Source organism: Spea bombifrons, chromosome 5, assembly GCF_027358695.1.
Source record: "Spea bombifrons isolate aSpeBom1 chromosome 5, aSpeBom1.2.pri, whole genome shotgun sequence".
NCBI lineage: Eukaryota > Metazoa > Chordata > Amphibia > Anura > Pelobatidae > Spea > Spea bombifrons.
Window position 1 is genome coordinate 35,667,777 of NC_071091.1, and position 14,598 is coordinate 35,682,374.

At 36.8% G+C, this 14,598-nt stretch overlaps 1 protein-coding gene across 1 annotated transcript in view; it reads right to left on the reverse strand.

Moving 5' to 3' along the window:
- The window catches only part of ULK4 (unc-51 like kinase 4), a 252,824-nt gene that overhangs the window by 196,862 nt on the left and 41,364 nt on the right, over positions 1–14,598 (reverse strand). Inside the window, exons 18-19 of the mRNA XM_053468376.1 lie at positions 9,832–9,939; positions 2,835–2,918 (exon numbers count right to left, since the gene is read on the reverse strand). Coding sequence (XP_053324351.1) covers positions 2,835–2,918; positions 9,832–9,939 — 192 coding nt within the window. The remainder of the gene's footprint in view (positions 1–2,834; positions 2,919–9,831; positions 9,940–14,598) is intronic.

Here is a 14,598-nt window from a genome sequence, read left to right on the forward strand (position 1 = left end):
AAAGAGACTGTGCAAAAATGACATCTATTCCGCTCTCTACTGGAAAATCCTGATGGAGAATGTATGAACATCAGCTTGGGACTTAAAGCTCAAGGGCAGTTGGGTCATGCAGCCGAAACAAAATAAAGATTGGCCTAGTCAAAGTCCTGACTTGAATCCGATTGCCATGCTGTGGCATGACCTTAAAAAGGAGGTCCATTCACCCAAACCTCCAGTGTGGCTTCAAAATTCCTCTACAACATTGTAAAAGACTGATTGCAGAGTTATCGCAAACGTCTGATTGCCGTTATTGACGCCCAAGATGGCACAACCCGTTATTAGGTTTAGGGAGACAATTTGTTTTTTTACATGGGTACTATAGGTTTTCATTGACTCTTTACCTTAAATAAAGGTAATTTTAAAAAGCTGCATTTTGTGCTTATTGTGTTGGATGATCTGAAACATTTAAATGTGACGAATAAGCAAAAATTTAAGAAAAAGAGGGGAAATACTTTCTTCACAGCACTGTAAATATGAAATATGAACATTTCTTATTTAACTTATAACTAATTACAAAAGCTACAGGTTAAACATTATGTATAGCATGTCTGTCTTCAATAATATGTTTATAGCCATTAAGACCAGTTATCAATGTGGTGCTAATTAACCTTAATGTACCCTTCCCCTAAACAATAAAATGGATTATAATTAACAAAAAACATGCTGTGTGTCATAATTTCTTTAATTACCATTTCCTGGTGCAAAAAACATTGTTGGTTAATTAGAAAAACAATTAAATACTGGTTTCTCATGAAGGTTGATGATTGGGGTTGGTCTTCGAGGGCTGTGTTGTTATTTTGAAAAAATGGTCAGACTTAGTCAGTCCTCTCACAAAATCTTTTGTGTAATCTCAATAAGATAGATGTGTGGTTATGTGTTTGTCTTTAATTGCAAGGATGACCTGCCTTCTTGATGAAACAGTTTTTTTCTGTGTGAGATGTAATGAGGTGGAAAAAGCAATATTGAGATAATCTGCCTTTGGCCAATCAATTGTATATACTCGATAGTGTGGCACACCAAGGTACTTTGTAAAAATGATGATGGAAAGTCTGGTTATATGGAAAGAAGTGTTTCCTACTGGTGTTCTATAGTAATATACTGTCAAGACGTTGTTAATTATAGTATGGCGATGCCCATGTAAATCTCAGAGAAACCACCCAGGGGGGGGGGTCAGAAGACATCCCTGCATTGATATAGCTTTTTTGGGGAGGACATTAATAATAATAACAATAGTAATAATAATAATTCAGACGCTAGCGATACCTGGTCTTAGAACTTGGGATGAAAGACTTCTTGGCCACTGATTTCTGGTTTAGTATTAAGAAATCGAAAAAAAGCAAACATATTTAAAAGGTAAAAATCCTCTACATATCTACAGCGTAACGGCAATACGAATCCATGTAGTAATCAAGAACCACTGAGTTTCCTTTTCTTAGACCGTCCATTATCAGGGAGAGCTCTACAGATCAATGAGTAGCAATCTGGCTTTCGGCTCTCAAAACAGGAAACCATTTTATCAGACTGGAAGTGTGCAGCGATACCAGCAATCGCAAATGTTAGATTAAATGCGAACACTTCAACCATAGAGGTTTCTTTTTTTCCCACGGGTATTTTTAATCCATCCAATAATAAAACGTATACATAGTACCAAAAAAGAAAAAGTCCAATATTACACGGGACTCTTAATTAAATCTAGATCGTTTAATTTGTTGCACTCGTTTTCATGGTATACTAATGAAGCTGATGATGGCGCATGTTAAAAAGTGTAAACTTTAATACATACACTTAATGAATTATTACAAATAATATTTACCTCTGGCCTTGTGAATGCTTGTAACCTATTACATGCTTTACTGATGTGGAATACTATAAGCTCTATTTATTTCTTGTACCAAAAAGGCGAGATGCGAGAGTTGCTAACCTTTAAATGTAGAAATACTGTTTACTGCGCAGATTCAGATCTTTCATGTCATGCACTGACAGATACAATAAGTACATGTTCATTATAACCATTTGGAACAAATCCAGACACAACAGCAAAAAAAAAAGGTGTTCTAAGTGGTTGTAAAGGATTTCCGTGTTGTCAGAGGAGGGGCTGGGGGGTTTTCATTAAGCGTTTGTAACACTCACACATTTACTGATCTGGAAGCCATAATCACGTCAAAAGGAAAAATGTTTATCATGAGTTTTCTAGCCAAGCGAGCAATGCTCTTTGCCTTGGGCTTTGCCGACAGCAGCAACAAATGCCAGTTGGGGTTTTTTAGAGATTGCAAGTGGCAACTATTTATATGGCGATTGTGTGTTATTCCGATTAACTGAGGCTTGGTCTACAGAGTGATTTTATATACGTCTGTGAAAAGCAGATTAAACATACATTTACAAAAAAGAAAAACAAAAAAAGCAACAGAACATTCTATGATTCTGCTGTTTACACCGTCTGATTGCATTAAGCCACTATGTCAATTCAATGTTTGCTTGTGGTTTGGGTTGCGCTAATCATTTTAAAATAATAATGTGCCGTTATTAAATTTGCTGAGCAATCCACTGTTTAGTTCCCCAGTGTTTGTTTAATTGACATTAATTAACAAGCTGTTCGTTCTGAGCATTTTGGGAAAAGACAGTTCCTTTTTTTTGACTGCTGCCAGAGAGGACCATTGTCTGCTCGGTGCTATTTAAATTCTGGAGCACTGCTTGCTTGACAAGATCCTGCAGCGCTGCAGGCTACACTTCTCATATAATGCCTGAGGGGCCATTACAGTGGAGAATACCTAGGGAGGACAATAAAGAAGTCTTACCCCTTCCCGAAGGCACCTCATTAGCACAGTGTAAGCAGCCAAGGGAATGGCCCAGCTCTCTCCGGAGTGCTCGCATTTCTCCTCCTGTAGTGAAACGGAAAGCGTAGCAATGAATGAAACGGGGAAAGAAAGAAATTGTTCACGGGCAGCATCTGGAAATGTTAGATATATCAAAAGACAATCATATGCTAATGTTTTAGTAATATTACTAATGTGCATTGAAATATCATGAATTGCCAAGTACGGTGGAAGTATGGAAAAGAAAAAATATATACCAGTATATATTATTTATGGTGTTCAAAGTGGCATTGCAGGCAAATCTTGTATGTACACTTGTACTCAAGCAATTGGCCAGCTTGGGAGATCAGAGATCTCCCTTGTAACCAGAGCAAGGTATCATTACTTAGCGCTACAAGTCCTTCTGAGGCAGATCACAGAGATATGATGTTATATCCCCCTTACTCAGACCGTGGGGGGCACTGCCTTAGGTCAGGCCTAGGGCAGTCCCAAACCAAAATACATCACTGCACACGCTGACACTTTCAGGTTTGCCCCAAATGGTTGAGCAGACCATGTTTGTCCCCCTAAAGGCTTTTTAATATTATTTCCAGTCTTACCTAGGTCTTCTGTGTTTAATATAATTTTAACATGTATCTATATAGGCATATTGCTAAACATCTCCTTATCCACGACAAATCCATGTTATATATATATATGTATTGGATCTGCACTGTATACTCCTATGTCCGCATGCCAGAAAAAGCTCAGCCAATAACATTATTGCAAAGATTCTCAATGATATACAAATATGCAAAAACAAAATACTGATAAATACGTGTGTGAAAGATTTGGCAATGATTTAACCAAAAAGCAACACATACATCCTATTTAAAGAAAAACGGTATATAAAATAAGTGTTTTAATGGCATAATAACAACAAACTAATGTAAAATGTGTGCACCGCATAAAACTTTCAAATGCACACTGATCTAAATAGATCCAATTATAGGTTATATTCAGTCTAGTGGGTATATTGACCTATTGATCCCCAAACAGTAACATGAATTATTCTGCTTAATAAAGTAAATACTAACCGATGCAGCTGGTAGGCTAGTAAACAAATTTGAAGATGTAGAAATAGTTACAAAGAGGTGTCATATTTTTATTGTGATGTATCAGCATAAGAGGGTCACCAAAACAGAATGCATACTACAAATTTCAATCGCAAGCAGAACGTTATTTTAAGTGTGATATAACACTACTGAACTATTTAAACAAAGTGCATTATACTCCAAATATTCATTTTAGATTTACATTGCATCAAATATAATTACACACGGCCTGTTTTTGGTTATCTACATCATCCAGATTGTAAAGTTTGGGTGCCCCTCTTTACCCGATGTATCGGTTCGTTTTAGTCTGTGAATTCTAGTTTTGGTGTACCGTTTTAATATATGTATTGTCAGAAGCTCTGCGTAATTTGATCGCGCTATATAAATAAATTATAATATTCAGGCCAGCTTTCAGCTCACAGAAATGTTATAGTGACCAGAGGCAAGAAAACAAGATTAAATAAGTTAAAAAAAAAACCCTGAGGTTTATTGTTGACTTAAAACTCAATTCGCTATCAATACCAATGTAAAGGTCTCTCCATTTCTCCCTCACACGTCCATTATCCTCCTTAAGTGATCTGACTTTAGCTGATGGCCTGTATGAAGAATGTCCTGGGCTAGCAAGAGGCAACATGCTCCGATGACCTCTGCAAGGATCTATAGCAGCTCAGACGCACATGCTACACATTACACAGCCATCGATGAAGCGAGCAATAGTCTACCGGTCTACAACGTATACACAACAAACCATCATGCTAGCAGTAGAGCACTGTAAGCCACCACACTCGTAGAGACTACTCATTTTGACCCAACTTTAGTCTACATATAACAGCTGATGACCACATTTTATGGAATTAAGAGCTACGCTTTCTACAAAGCTGCTAAGTATTTCCAAAACTTAAAAACCAAAAGTTATGTTCACCTTTCACTACTTAAGCAACCTGGATCCCATTTATGCCTATGATAACCCCTGTGCAATCCAGAGTTCACAAATAGATTCTGCATGTGTCCAGCTTTGTATGATGGTAACGTTTGGGTGTATGCCAAAGAAGAAGCAAACACGTCAGGCAAGTAGAACAGATGAGTGCAAATCTATATAAAACTGTTTCAAATCACTAAATTATACTTTCCTGTGCTACACTGGATTGAAATGTACAAATCTTCCCATAGTATTGTGATTTTTTTTTTTTTTTTTTTTTTTTAACTTCAAAGAAAATCCAGGATCCATCATTCTAGTGAATAAATAACCAAAAGTCCATGCCAACATCCGTCAGTTAAAATAGCTGTTTGTACATAGAGATATATATATAATCGGAAATCTGTCTGAATGAAACATCCATTTTGAGCAAATACATGTAATCATTTTATGTGATAAAGTTTTGCTATGATTAATGTGGATTGCATACTAGATGGCAATTTATAAAATGTATTGAGGATAATGTTTCAATTGTACTATAAATCAAACATTATCATACAACTTAGAGGAAGATGTTATAATATATAGCAAGCCTTGAAAGATATACGACTAGCACTTAAACATATCACAGAATACACAAGTGCATTTAAAAGGTTTCTTTTCAGGGACTCTCTAAAATAAATACAAACAAGTACAAGATCTAAATAAATCCCAGTTTGTGAAAGATGGAAATAATTTAGATTTTTAGTTAAGACATATATTAAAAACTGCATGGGAAAATAGATTTTCCTTGTTGAGCATAAAAAGTAGTGCTGTACAAAGTAATGTGGGTTAACATTGAGAAAAAAAATGATTTTATCTTTTGTTGCTCCAATAAATTTCTCTTATCTTGACCAAGAGGCTGCCATTGTGATAATACATGTGTTTTTGGGTGACTTTCTCTAACACCACACCGAGCTGACTCTTTATGGCAAGGCTAAGAAAGTCCTGCTTGTACAATAAAATGCATTCCCCTATAGATTTAAGACTGAACCATAAGGCTGTAAGATTAGGAGTCGATTGGGCTAAGATAACAGAACGAGAGCACACATAAATGGCTAATATGCAGCTGAAAACATAATATTATGGGAAAAATTAGAGCTGCTTTAATAGGAAACATGATTTTGAAAAGATATTTAGTAATAATAAGTAGTTCCCCTTTAATTATCTTTAAAAATATCAGGAGGACATAGCTTTAATTGGGTTAGTAGAGAAGGTGCACCACTAGCTCTATCCTTAGAAGGACAGTGGGACAGTCGATGGCCGCACACCAGAACTAACTCTTACTTATCCACTTATCAACCAAAAGCAGATACTAACAAGTTGTTGCCTACAAAGGCATGTGGGTTCATCAGTTAAACTTATCCATAGGAATGTATAAAATGGTATTTGCTAAGGTTTATTTGCATAGCATATTAAGGTTTTATGTGAATAGAACACATTCAAGTCTAAATAACCATCCTTTTTGCTGAAGATGGCTATGGTCTGCTAACTATCTAGAATCTAATACATTCAAGGTGGGTACTGCAATAAGTAGTTGGTTAAATTCACAAGCAATTGAAGCAACTGATATCTGTAAGCAGTATCGTTTTCTGGAGGTTTCTGTTCCTAACATCTTTGGTACTAAATGTTGTTGGCAGTCTTTTTAAACTTTTCCAGGTCAATGTAAATTTCTCCTCAAAACACGGTTAATCACAAAACAATTACACATGACTCCTCATTCACACACACCCAGGCCGGTATGACTGTAATGTCATAAGTAACACTCGATGAGTGCAGGAATCAGTGCAGGAATAACAGAACATCCCAGAGATGCAATGTGACAGTTATCGTATTTTTAAGTCTATTCTTAATATAGCATTAATGCCCACAGTGCCCTCCCTGTGCCGTTGTATAGAGTTGTGAGCATAACAATCAAGGAGATGAAAGCCAATAGAAGAATTACCTAAACAAAATGTTTTAATATGGAATGATGGGCGGTAACTGTAAAGATCCTGGATAATGCTTGCAATGGCCAAACCACCCCTCCTAAATGTGGCTGACATCTAGGTCCACCTGGTCATGTCAGCACTATGCACAAGTTGCCCATGAGCCACTACTGTGGTGTATCAGATGAAGCATGGTGGTCCTTCCTATCTCTACACTGTGTATGGTCCTTTAGTGTATCTCTACACTGTGTATGGTCCTTTAGTGTCCTTCCTATCTCTACACTGTGTATGGTCCTTTTGTACTGTATACTCCCATGTCTTCATGCACAGAGAACTTGCCATATGGTTTGCCAACTGAAAAGCAAATAAGCATTTACAATATTTTTCAGGTTTCTTTACAGTTACTAGGCCTTACATAAGTTAAGAACAATGTATAAATTATTTTAGCAGCTGCTTTTTTAGGAGACATATTCCCTTTAAACATTCCAACCTCATCATATTAAACAAGCTAGCACCAGCAAATATCCCCAAAACTACATTAAGACTGTTAAACATAAATAGAATTACAATTACATTTGTAATGCTGGTTTCCTTGTCAAAAGTTTGCAGTCGTGTGGGACCAATTACAAAAGCTTTATGGTCTCATAAATATTGAAGGAAGGGAACAATACATTAATCACTCAATTACATTTGTTCTCTGCGTTTTAGTGAACCTTTCCAGCACATCTCAGGAGAATAATACCTTTTGAGCAAAGCTCTTTATAGCTATTTTAGATACCATACAAGTGGACTCATTTGACGTTGTCATTACAGCATGCAACAAATAATGTTATTTCGCAATGCAGAGTGGACTTTACCCCTGTGTGTTTATGTAGTAAAGATTGATTTGCGGGACAGTCGCGTGGAGAACATTTCCATCTCGTCCAATAAACTGTGTATTATAAAGGGTCAACGCACTACACATCTCCTGCAACGAAGACGTGATGTATAGGGAACTAAACTTAACCTATACAATGTGCCCAGCTGCTTACAAATGCATACGTTAAAAACCTTATTTTCGCCAAACGACTTTGGGTAATCTCTGTGCTATTTTTTGTATGCCATTTGATACAACAAACACAGCCATGTTCAGGGTCCATCCCACTGGCAGCTCTTGACCACAGATTTACTTAAAAATAAGTAAACCTTCTAGTAAGGACCAAAATATCATATACCGTATTTGCTCGATTATAAGACGAGGTTTTTTCCAGAGCAAATGCTCTGAAAAATACCCATCGTCTTATAATCGAGGTTGTCTTCTAATCAGACCTCATTCTGCTGAGGCCGTGCTGCTTACCGGTCTTTGATCGCGAGCAGCATCTCTGCTATTAGCAGCAGGAAACAGGAAGCTAGCACAACTCCTCACATAACTCTACCTCCCCCGTCCTTCCTCTGGGGGCGGGGCCAGAGAAGTTGCTCGCACAGCCGGGCCCCTGCAGAAGTCTGCGAGTGGGAGATCTGCAGTTCAGGTAAGGGGGTGGGGGGTTTGAGCGTGTGTGTGTATGTGTGATTAATGGAATGAATGAGTATTTAAATGTTTGTGAATGAGTGTGTGTGTGTGTGTGATAGCATGGATGTGTAAGGGGGGTGGGGGTGGTTGCATGGCATAGGGAGGCTGTAATCACACTTCTAACATCCCCAGGTTCCAGCATGTACTGGCTGCCTTGGCTTGATAGGAGTGTGATTGCTGTTAGCAGTATATATATATATATATCTCCAGAAATGCATTTTAACCCCCTATATGCCACTCAGCCCCATGATATGCCTTTTAACCCCCTATATGCCAGAGTGGCATATAGGGGTATAAGGCATATCATGGGGCAGAGGGGCATATAGGGGGTTCAAAGGCACATCATGGGGCAGAGTGGCAAATAGGGGGGTATAAGGCATTTCTGGGGGCAGAGTGGCAAGTCTGGGGGCAGATGTGCGTAACTGGGGGGGGCAGGTTGGCAAATAAAAGGAAATAAAAAATATATTTTTCTCAATCATAGCTTTTATTAAATATGAAAATTAGTTTACATGAATTAATATTTACTGGTAAAACTTTTTTCCTATAGGGTAGTCTTATATTCGGGCTTTTTGTTTTTTTCCTAAATTAATATTTTGATTTTGGGGGGTCGTCTTATAATCAGGGTCGTCTTATAATCGAGCAAATACGGTATATTTATATATGATGGAGTGAAAAATGGCCATTTTCCAGATATTTTTTTCTATATAAACTATGTTTTGGAGTTTAGTAGAGATATATGCTGGTCAATGAATATATTGAAGTCAAGGAAAGTTTCATGTGCTGCGATTGTGAAATTAAATGTTTACATCTTGAAACTGTCCATTCTTTGCTGCACTATGTTTGAATACATACATATGGGCCCATATTAGGGGGTAATTGGGGGAGAGATGATTATTATTTAGTATTTTCATAATTCATTTTTACAATGATATTAATTTAATAACACCGCACCGTGTTCCACTCCAAGTAACACACACATGCTCACAGCCTTCCTTTTAAAGCATGTAACGTTGCGTCACATGACCCTGCTGCGTTCTCACCTCCTTGGGCTGGTCCAAAAGTATTCGCAAAGGACCTGCCCTTTATGAAGACTTTTGGATATGCCTGGGGGACAAATGCCCATAACTGTCCATGGCCATAACAAGGTATCTTGGCACCTGGGATAAACATGAAAATGTTCCCTGACAAAATGGGTCATGTCAGGTGTCGCACGTTGTGTTGTAACTTATTATACAAGGCGTGGACTTCAGCCTCTGACGGTGGACAGAAGTGCATGGCGGCACATGGGCATTGTAGGTGGGAGCCCATCGCCTTGTTTTAAGCCTTCTTCCTCTGCACATTTTATGGCGGCTACATTAAATGTTAGAGGATCATAAACACTGGGAGGAAATGTGAAATAATACAGCACATTTACACTGCGGAAATGGAAAACATGCTAAAATAATATACTCACTTGAATAGCAACGGCATAAATAAGCTCTCCAAGGGATGGCAAGAGACACTGCTTTAACTTGCTATTCCTGAAATTGTCTCTAATCAGCTCAGTCAGTAAGGTGATTGCCTGCAGATAAATCAGAGGTTTGAGTAAATTAATAAATTATAACATTCAACAAAGTGAAAAATGCAACATATGTTCTATACACATGTTATACAATATAACAAACTTAAGGTTCCAAAATTGTAAAAAAAAGCTCTAAAAACTGGTCAAGAATTCTTGTTTTACTTGTTGTTTACACCACGGAGGACATTCACAATGGGAAAAAGATAGATCCTCATAGATGTTAGATTTTATTAAATAATGGCTAGTTTCATATGTTTTGATCTGGTTACCTAATTAAAGAATGCCATTGTATGCAAAATGTAGACTGTAGTGAAATATTCACCCCACAAGACTGACCTGAGCCTTGAATTTAACAAAAATGCTGTTTTACCCATGGATGAAATAAATGCAAGTGACAAGATTCTATTTTTTTCATCACACTAGTTTATCTGCCAAATGGAACTATAAAGGGCTGTCCCTGTGCCCCCCTTTGTGTCATTAATAAGCATTATAACTGGAAATATTTGCCATGGATTAATTATTGGTGATCACCCAAGCCCATAGACTGCAAGCCATTACATAAATTACCGTTGACATGGCTACTGATTGGTCTGGTTATGAAATTGATGTGAAATCATTTAAAGGGAGGCACATATATTCCATAATTTATCACAGCAATACGTAAGAGACTACAAAATCCGATCAGTACGACGATGGAGACCGCCCAATTAGACTGTCTTTTGCGTGCTTGGATTTGATTATCTATAAAGCTATCTCAATGTACCGGCGGCCTCATGAATTTATTCAAAAAGAAATCTGTATCAATAACTTTTTGTTCTACCTGCTAATGAAAGATAGGTTTTGTGAACATTAAGCAAGAACATTCTGTAATTTATTGCATCCCTTACTGGTTGACAATTTTGATTTCTGGCAGTGTTTAAACTTGCGTCGCATTTAATGAAATACTGCTTTACAAAATGCAACTTAAACAAGCACACCTAATTGTTTCCACAAATCCATGCGAATATTTATTGTTATGGGATACGGGTAAAGCCAGAACAGTCATTCAATATTTAGGGCCTCTGCATCTGAGTAAATATCACTAAATATTTAAAAAGTCTCCAAAGAAATGTCTCATAGAAACGATACTCAATATGCTGCAGAACAATTGTTTAAATATTCAGCCGCTAGAGGTATTTTTGATGGATTATATTGAAACCACAACACAGAATACCTTGGTGGATCCAATACGCTTAAGAAATTCCCACAATGCCCCTGGTAGATTTTATTACAACGGGTGATGAACACAATGAAGAAGAAGAAATACACAAGATTACGGCACAGTTACAAATTCCAGGCTTAAACTCTTATCATGTGCAGGAGGTTTACAACACAAAGAGTCTATAGAGAGAATGCCTGCAAATTGTCACTTTAAACTCCTTCTGTCCCCTGGTGCACATGGACCTGTGGAATCTCTTGTAATAGTGATACCAGCTGTAAAGCAAAGAAGTTCTTCTTTGTTAGGCATTTCTAATGTGCAAATATTGACTTTAACCCTTCTATTAAAAGGGATACCATGCACTAAAACGATTCAGACCATACAGAACTTTTTCCAACAAGAGACAGCGCCCATGGAAGTCCCAGCATGTCTATGTAGGTTACTATGAAGGTTCCTGGATGTTGTGATGCCACAAAGGGTAACAAGTGCATGTATACTTCAGTGTCTGCCCAAGAGCAGTCAACCAGGAGTTTCGATAGACAAGCTGTTAGGTGGCACCTGCCATGTAGTTAAAAATGTTTTACAAAATGTTATTAGGATTAGGATGTAGACAAGGATGGATGATGCAAATGTTTAAGTAAAATCACCACAAGCTCATATTAAACACCCCAATAATCATGTGCATATTTTTGTATCCAACACAATCAGTGCCAGGGCATACTTAGCATTTTAGATTTTTTATTAAAATGTAGAGCAGGTAGATATAAGTGCAGTAGAGCCATTATAATATGGTATGATTTTTTTTGTTGTATGGTAGGCACCACCCTTAAGAGTAGTGTGGCCAGGTGTCCCTTTTTTCCCGGGGAGAATATACGGATTACAACAATCCTCTCATTAGGCAGCACTTAAATTCTTGGTGCCTAAGAAGGACTGCACCCGATCCAAAACAACTAAAAGACAGCTTGAAAATGTTCCTGTAGTTGGGTCGAAACGTTGCTACATGGTGGAATAAACACATCAATTCACTGAGTGCTGAGCTATATCGTTTTATTATAATGTCCTGATTATGGGTTCTGATCCCATTTAAAATGTATCCCAGGAAATCTCCCCAAAACCCTCAAAAGTTAAAAGGTGGAGTGGATTTCATTTCATTTCTTTGCGCTTTTGAGCACCAGGGTCCTACTCCCTTATCAACAGCTTACACTGTACCTAGAAAAAAACAAATATATTTTTGTTTTTCAGGACAATTTAAGCTATTCATAGATACCTTGTCGAACACAAAGCATGCTTTTAGTTACACAATATATTGGTAAAAATATATTTTTTAAAAATTATACTGTAGTCAATGACATTACAAAATTTCTGTTCTGTTTTATTATTATTTTTTTTATTTCTTTTTTTTTTTTTTTACAGTGCTTCCCAAATCAAGTTAAAAATCTTTTTTTTTTTACAACAAAAAAAAAACAAATAATAATAAAAATCATCCTGTTTTATTATTTTAATTAACTATTGCCCATAACATATTAGTGATTTAGGCATATCTGTCCATGGCTACTATTAGGTTAAAAAAACTACACATCCAGGTTTCCACATTCTACCATTATGTTAATTACCAAACCTGTGAGCACTAGGGTGACATTCTGTTTCCCTGTGTCTCCGGGACAGTTCCTTTTTTCTTCAGCACCCCTAAAGGCTTTGGGTGCTAGTCCCATCCCTCCATGAAGCCGGAGGCATGTTAATAACATACAATAAAAAAAAATTAAAAAAAAAAAAAAACATCCCTGGATCTTGCTTTAAAAAATCTGGAGAAAACTTATGACAGAGTTCATCCGCAGTGATTTAGCAGCCCTTCAGGCCCCATGCAATGCTGTGTTGGGGCAGTCCTGAGCTTAAAAACTACTGACCTTTATTATGTGATATGAATTTATATACAAGCTGTTGAACTCAGTTCTGTAATGGTATAACCATTTTTCATGCAAGGTTCATAAATGTTTAACTGCACCAAATTATATTACATTAAATATTTGAAATACCGCAGGAAATTCAACTCTAGAAGACGATTAAAAAAGTGGTTGTAATGCTACTAATACTAGCATTTCTTAAATCCCATTTTTTTTTAATTCAAGGAGCATTTCATTATCAATTACTGAGCAGAAAAGTATCCCATGCATAAAAGTCAACTCTCCATAAAGGATGCCCTTCTCAAATCAATATTTCTTCCCCTTCTATATATTGAGCAGATAATCTACTGAAAGGTCAAAACATTGGCTGAAAATTAAGTTGTCTTTAGGTCATGCAGGGAGGAATTAAAGGTTAAGTAGACACCGTTTCGAAAGAGCGGTATTTGAAAATAAAACATGTACACAACGATTGCATGGGCAGAGCATATCTACATTTTGGGAAACAAATACAGATTTCTTTTACAGAATTGCTGAAAATAAAAGGGAAATACCCCCTTAAATATACAGTAACTGTGAATATGTCAGGGAAAATCCAATAGACAAGAATTACAGTTCTAGTTTGCTATATTTGTATTTAGATAGAAATGGTATTGATGGCAGAATTTTATTGAAGCGGGAAAATGCTTTTTATTTAATTAGAATTTGCATTTTTTATTAACCAAACTGGGGGTCGATGTTATTTAAACAATAGGGGGGAAAAAAAAAAACCCATAAAAATATTGACTTTATCCTATGCCTCGGTAGAATGATATAATGTCAATGAACCTGATTTATGTTCAGCAACATTCTCCAATTACAGTAATACCCCACGTGCATAGCTTTATGTTCTAGAGGGCTACCTTCATCCATTATATATTACCCTACAGTGTATTACGTTTTAATATTACTCGATTAAGGGGCGTAGGGGGTAGTGTTTTCTAAAAATCAGCTCAACTTAGTTTGTTATTTTAGTTTGTTTTATGTTTTTTTTTATTGTTTTTTTTTTTTTGCATAGGCTAAATGGATATATTGTATCCTATCGAATGATATGAAGGTACAGTTCCACCTACATTACTGAGCTTAACTTTTTTCACCTTAAAGCAGCATTGGAATTTTTAGTACTGTGGAATGCCTATACGTTCTTAACTACCGTATATTCCGGCGTATAAGACGACTGGGCGTATAAGACGACCCCCAACTTTTACAGTCCAAATATAGAGTTTGGACTATACTCGCCGTATAAGACTACCCCTCTACCCAGCGTACAACAACCAGCCAATCACGGCAATCGATGTACCTTACCGGTGATTTGCTGGTTGATTTGCTGACATATACATACATGCACTGCCCTTACACACACACACACACACACACAAATATATATATATCTATATATATATATCTACACATATGCCTGTCCATACATACACATTTATACACTGCCCTCACCACACACCCCTGCCTTTACACACACATGTATATGTATATGTGTATATGTATATATATATATATATATATATA